Below are 6,546 nucleotides of genomic sequence, written 5' to 3' on the forward strand. Positions count from 1 at the left end.
CACTCATTTTAAACATTTTTTCACGATTTTTGTTCTCATTTTTTATTCCTTTTTTTACTTTCATTTACACTTCCAAATATTCTAAACATATATATTAAAAAATATAATTTACATAATGTTTTGAAAAATGTTAATCATGCATTTAAAAAATAATAAATGTGTATAGAAAAAATTTACTATGTATATGAAAAATATACAATGTATGTGAACAAAGTTGATCATGTATTTAAAAAATATTCATCAAGCATTTGAAACAAATAACTAAAGAAGTATTTAAAATGTTAATCCAACATTTGAAAAATGTTAAATGTGTATAAATTTTTTTTACCATGTTTTGAAAAAAAATGTTAATCTTGTATTGTATTAAAAAATGTATAAAAAATATTTGAAAATTGTTAATAAAGCATTTAAAAAATTAAATATATAAAGAAAAATTGTTGACCATGTATGTTAAAAATGATAATCTTGTATTGTACTAAAAAATGTTAAACTTGTATTTGAAAAATGTTAATCAAGCATTGAAAAAATGTTAAATGTCTAAGTAAAAAAGTGACCATGTATTAAAAATGTTAATCTTGTATTTAAAAAATCTTAATCAAACATTTGAAAAATGTCAAATGTGTATAGAAAACATGTTGACCAGGTATTAAAAATGTTGATCTTGTATTCTAAAAATGTTAAACACGTATTAGAATAATTTATTAGATATATACAAAAAATGTGTATAGAGAAACAGTGAAAATTGATGAAAAATGAGAAAGAAACAAACAAAAATGAAGAAAAAAGAAATGAAATAAAAAAAAGGCAATGAAAACCGTGAAAGAAACATAGAAAACAAACTAAAACAAAGAAAAAAAGTAAAAATAAAGAAAGAAACGAAGAAAACCGGTGTAAAAACAGAAAACAAAAAAATCGAGAGAGAAAAACCCAATAACAGAGAAATAGACAAAGAAAACTGGTGAAAAAATAAATAAAAGACAAAAACAAAAAGAACTGAAAGAACCCGTGGAAAAAACCGACTCTCTTTCCTCAATTATGTCGTGCTTTATATTCTTCCAATACACAATAGTACCTCAGTGGCTAGCAGCTATGCGCAGCGTCGAGGAGACCTGGGAGTGATCCCTGGTGAGCTTGTTCCATCTCACGTGAAGCGAGATATAGCTCTCACATAGTTCGATGGGTATCGTTCGACCAGTTCACTCGACCCCGACCAAAACTCTAGCCTATGGGAGCGGAGACCAACGTGCACACCACCGGTGACACCTCCGTTCTCCCCGCACCATAGATGTGTCGGGGTGCGGGGGAGGCGTCATTGGGCGGCGGCCACTCGAGTAAGGGAACTGAACTACTATCGGGGTTCGTTTAGTCCCATACTACTCGGCGACGGTGGATTCGATTGCATTAAAAGACGTGGGCCTTAGCAGGGTTGTCACCAAGTAGCAGTACATGGGGAGTAGAGCACTTAGTGTAGGGTTTAGGATTAGGGGCTGTATAGGGTTGGGAGAACCTCCCAATAAAGAAAATAAAAAATTAGAACTAAAATTGTGTTCCTCCCTTGCCTTCATTTTTTAAGTAAAACTAAAACTCATTATTATTTTTAAATGCAGCAACCATCTGGTCTGTTAGTCTTTATTATTATTTGTTACTATGTGATTTGCAGAAATTTGCTCTCTTTACAGAAAAATATCAATTGGATTTGACTAGTGTGTGTTTTCTGCAGAGAAGTACTCTTACATCTTATATTTGTTGACACCATTGGTTGGCTGGGCTCTGGTTTACTCGTGTAACTCTCCCTAAGCTGACAGATGCTTGCAACAATCATTTACACAAAACTGACCCAGGCAAATCCAGACTTGCTCACTAAAAGTTTCTATGTTTCAGCCAAATCCCATATACAACAGAAGGATGGCACCAATACTCTTCTGTGCAAAAACATACATGTTACAAAATATTTATATGTGTCAAGGAGAATCTAGTGGCAGAATCCCAGCAAATACACAACAAAACTGTCGCTCCACTGAGCTTCCAAGCACTGCGTGGCTACTCGAGCAAATCACTTACGGTCATCATGTGTTCGAAGAAATGATGTTCAAGGGCATCGCTTCCTTTCCTTTCAGGCACATTGGGCAACCTCAGCAACTGATCCAGCCAGCATGCCATCGGACATGTTCTTGGGACAGCTGCGGCGCTCACATATCTGCGACGGACCAAAGGTAGGCCTCCTGCTCCGTGGCCTGCTTGTCATTCTTTAGCTTGTACATGTCCTTCTCGTATCCTGGAAACACATGTACATGGATTTAGTGATGGCTGCCACACACCCATGGTGGCAAAAGCGCATTACAACTGAACCAGAACATATATCTGAACCAACAGATGATGGACGGAAAGTTCTATAAGTTAAAATGCACCCAAGACAAGCTATGTGAATTCATATAGAGTAGCAGACAAATTAGTATAGGATTAAAATGAGCAACGGACAATGTCTGTGAACATGTTCTCTTCTTTGCCGACACGATATATATTAGTAATCCCTCTGTAAACTAATATAAGATTGTTTAGATCACTATAAAGTTTACAGAGGAAGTACCGTTTTTCTCATCTCATTTTGTAACCATAACCAGGTTTCGAACAATTCGCCCAGAGAAACATATCTTGGCTATGAAAAACATGATATGAAAACAAATGAATGGACCAACTGCAACAACTGTATCAGAAACATGACTAACAGTTTATACAGTTGTTGAGCAGGTTAAAATAATGTATTTTTCACCTATCATCCACCAACACAACAAAGAGATGGCACTCTTAAAAGAAACACAAATCTTCAAAACAATGAAGGTATGAAGTAAAACTCAAACAATCCTAGTGGTTTATTTAAATAGCAGCATCCACACATACTAGGTAGCTCACACAGGAAGGTGCTATATTTTCATACCAAAAATTTAAGCCAACCTGGTTCTTTTGCCATGGCCAAGAGGCACGCAGTTAAAAAAAGAAAGAAAGGGAGACTGAATAAATTTGAAAGGCACATACCATTGCTGCGGTCCACTCCATCCCAATGACGGCCTGGTTTTATGCCATAACGGTTTGGAGGAGGATCTACCCCACGCTTCAGCCAGCTGTGAGCAGGTACATTTTGAGGAACTATAAATCCAGATTCCTTCATCTTTTCATCATCTCCCAAGTCATTGAGAAGAAAGTCTGTATCTTTGCGCTGCAATGTATTAGCACACATATCAACCATTAACCAGAAGAAATAGCATCAACAGATTCAATTAAGCAACTCCAAATCAAAAGCTGCAGTTACCTTGACAAGATGAGCCATAGGATCACCCCATCGGAGTCTGTTTTTGAGCATGCCGTCAAGCTCAGGATCATCCCTGCACGTAAACAAACTCAACTTTAAATACTTCTAAGTCAGTTATAAAACTCCATGTTCATTTCAACATAAAAAGCAGACAACACAGACACCAAAAATAAAGAGTACACTGTTCAAAGCAGGTACTGTATTGTCGATTACACAAATTCTCAAATGAACTCAACAAGGATCATGCCCCTTTATAAGCAAGTTCAATAAGAAAAAGTACCTTGTTCTCGCAAATGGCTGATCCTTCACATCTTCAAGCTCCTTCACTCGAGCCTCGGCTGCCCGTTTCTGCACCAAACCTTTACCCCATTCTATATGTTTTTCCTGCAAATAAGAACACCAGCTATCATGTATCAGCTATAGGCAGCGGCACCCAAGATAGAGATCATGTATTGAAATGACTTCAGATAAGCGAGGAAGAGGAAAAGGTATGATGAGTGATTATTCAATCATTTGCTGCATTTTGTTCCATTCTACGACAAACTTACAAATAAGTGAGATGGTTTCAACTAATTGATCTCCCTCATATCCATGTGTCTTATCTGAATTTGTATGGATCAGTAGTTCACAACCTGAATAGAGAACTTACAGGGAACAGGGGAACTTGACATAAAAGGAAACCAGATTTTGGTTATGCAAAAATAACAATTTGTATGAGAGTGAATAAAGTTGGTATTAACAAGCCCTGTTCCTTTTAATGTTGTATAATCTTTATAGTACTAGTGGGAGCTTTCATAGCTTTTCTGTTTGCTGATCAGTAGTTATCCTTTTATATGTAGTGCCTATTTTGTTTCTACACATAGAAGAGGTGTTCGTCTAGGCACCCTGCACATTGCACACCCTCTATTCTAACAATCCCAAGGTAACAATTTATCCAAAGAAGTTCACAAATGTTGGTGCTTGTGGGCAAAGAAAAGTGTGTGGCATAGTGCATTTTGCCATTTTCTACAGTTTTGCCACAAGAACACGACACAATATCAGGATAAGATAATTAGCACAAAACAATTGCTCAAATCTATATTCTATACTACTAGAAACATATGAATTTTCATGTCAATTAACCAGATGTCCAGATAAAACACAAAGATGGCTAATTAAAAATCCAGAGCAAGAGCATATATTTACCTTTGGCTTCTCGTCTTTCTTTGCCTTCTGTATGTCTTCTTGATTTATCCTTTTTCCTGGGAAACGTTACAAAGCAATGTTACCACTGAAACTAGAATGTCTACATAGGTAACTACCACCAAAATGACCAAAACATGATAATGCACAGTTCATACCTTCCTTATCTCGGAACACTACCTTTGCCCCTTTACCAGTGAACGAAGGGTCCTGTGCTGCAAACCTAAAAGACAGATATCATACAACATATTACAAATCTTAGCAAAAGGAGTAAGCATATGTATTCGAAGACATGAAGTATCACTCACTTGAGCTTCTCATCCTCCTTAATCTTTCTGATGTCCTCTTTAACTTCCTCTGCTGACATCAACCCAGCTCTCATTGTCTCTTTCTGAGCTCCTTCCTTTCTAACCTTCCTTGGAGGAGAAGTGTCTCTCTCCTTACGAGGTGGAGATAAATCATCTGATGCAGACTTCCGACCCTTCCTTGGTGGAGAAATATCCCCATCCCCCAGGCTCTGTCCCAAATTTTGTCTTCTTGCGAGTGACGGGTTGTCCAGCTGTGCAGAGTCCTGGCGTTTCCGTCTTCGTGGCGGAGAGATGTCTCCGGGCTCCTCCGAGTCATGCCGTGTCCGGCGCCGAGAGGGGGAGCGGTTCTGAGGCTCCTCCGAGTCATGCCGTGTCCGGCGCCGAGGGGGGGAGCGGTTCTGAGGCTCCTCGGAGTCGTGCCTCGTGCGCCTCCGTGGTGGTGAGATGTCCTGGGGCTCCTCGGAATCATGGCGAGCTCGTCTCCTTGGAGGAGAGGAATCGTCTTGCCGCCTGGACTTCCGTGGCGGTGACAGATCGCCTCCCTCTCCTGTACCCTTGCCCTCCGGCGAGGGCGTGTCACGCCGCCTTTGCCTCTGCCTCGGCGGCGAAATATCGCTCCCCGCAGCACCTCCACGCTTAGGAGACGGCGTGTCCCGCCGCTGCCTTCGCCGCGGGGGAGAGAGGTCCTCCTTCCTCCCGGCGGCACCGCCGCCCCTCTCAGGCGACGGAGTGTCGTTACGACGGCGGCGGGGCGAGCCACTGCCCTCAGGCTCCGGAACGGGCAGAGTGACCCACCCGCTGCCGTCGTTAGCGATGGAGTTGTAGGGCCGGGCCGCGCGGATCGCCTCCATGCGCCGCATCCGCTTCACCTCGATGTCCTCGTCCACCTGAGGCTTCTCGTCCCCTGCGGACAACCCACCACACGCCCGATTCCAGTCAAAACTCACCGCGGATCTGGCGAAATCCTCGCCAATCAGGCTCGAACCACGACGAAGGGAAGGGGTGGGTTGGGGGCGGAGATGCATACCTGACGACGGCTCGTCCTCCGGGATCTGCACCGGCTTCTGCCACACGGGGTCCTCGTCGACGATTAGCACCCCTCCGGCCGAGGGCTTGGGGTTCTTCTTCTTCTTCTTGGCCTTCTTCTGGTCGCCGGCGGCGGCGGGGCCCGACTGGTACCGCTTGAGGTAGTCCTTCATGGACACCGCGGCCCCCGATGTGGAAGAGGACGGCGGCGGCTGCTTCGTCGCCATGGGTGGCGGCGGCGGCGAGCCCCAAGGGCACGGCGCGCCGGCGGCTAGGGTTCGGCTGCGGCGAGGACGGCCGGGGTGGACCTGACGGGGACTGTCTGAGCTTCAGGGAAGATACGAGGGAGAGAGGTGAGGAACAGAGTTGTGGGGATCGGGCTAGGTTTCGTTTCCAGGGAGGCTGGCTGGGCCTGGTGGGCCGGTTCGGAGACTAGGGAGAGAGAATATTTGGTGCTGAACAGTTTTTCTATTAATAAACCGGGAATCCCTAAAAAACAATTAATAAACCAGAAAACTTCATGGGACCAATTTTCCTAGACTCCCAAGATTTATACTTGGTTCCATAAAAAATTGTCCCACAAATGTTTGGAAGGTTTGAATTCAAAAGTATCTGAATTTGATTCAAATTGGCAACATGAAAAGTAATACAAAATCCAATCTTTATACCTAATCTTTATCTTTATCTTTACCTAATAATAAAGCGCTGATTGCTTCTTGCTTC

General features: G+C 42.3%; 1 protein-coding gene across 1 annotated transcript; it reads right to left on the reverse strand.

The window, feature by feature from the left end:
- Nucleotides 1-1,853: 1,853 nt before the first annotated feature.
- LOC123165324 (BUD13 homolog) lies at nucleotides 1,854-6,186 on the reverse strand. The gene is made up of 8 exons (XM_044582951.1): nucleotides 5,825-6,186; nucleotides 4,798-5,701; nucleotides 4,648-4,712; nucleotides 4,493-4,548; nucleotides 3,588-3,691; nucleotides 3,308-3,380; nucleotides 3,034-3,214; nucleotides 1,854-2,275 (listed from the first exon to the last, which is right to left on the reverse strand). Exons 1-8 carry the CDS (start codon nucleotides 6,048-6,050, stop codon nucleotides 2,190-2,192), a joined length of 1,695 nt encoding a protein of 564 aa, XP_044438886.1. The 5' UTR covers nucleotides 6,051-6,186; the 3' UTR covers nucleotides 1,854-2,189.
- Between the last annotated feature and the right edge of the window lie 360 nt (nucleotides 6,187-6,546).

This window comes from Triticum aestivum, chromosome 7D (genome assembly GCF_018294505.1).
Source record: "Triticum aestivum cultivar Chinese Spring chromosome 7D, IWGSC CS RefSeq v2.1, whole genome shotgun sequence".
Classification (NCBI taxonomy): domain Eukaryota; kingdom Viridiplantae; phylum Streptophyta; class Magnoliopsida; order Poales; family Poaceae; genus Triticum; species Triticum aestivum.

Coding starts and splice junctions, on each gene's coding strand:
- LOC123165324 (XM_044582951.1), bottom strand. CDS start 6,050: ATGGCGACGAAGCAGCCGCCGCCGTCCTCTTCCACATCGGGGGCCGCG. Junction 5,702..5,824: donor GGAGGACGAGCCGTCGTCAG/GTATGCATCTCC, acceptor GGTTGTCCGCAG/GGGACGAGAAGCCTCAGGTG. Junction 3,381..3,587: donor CAGCCATTTGCGAGAACAAG/GTACTTTTTCTT, acceptor GTTTACGTGCAG/GGATGATCCTGAGCTTGACG.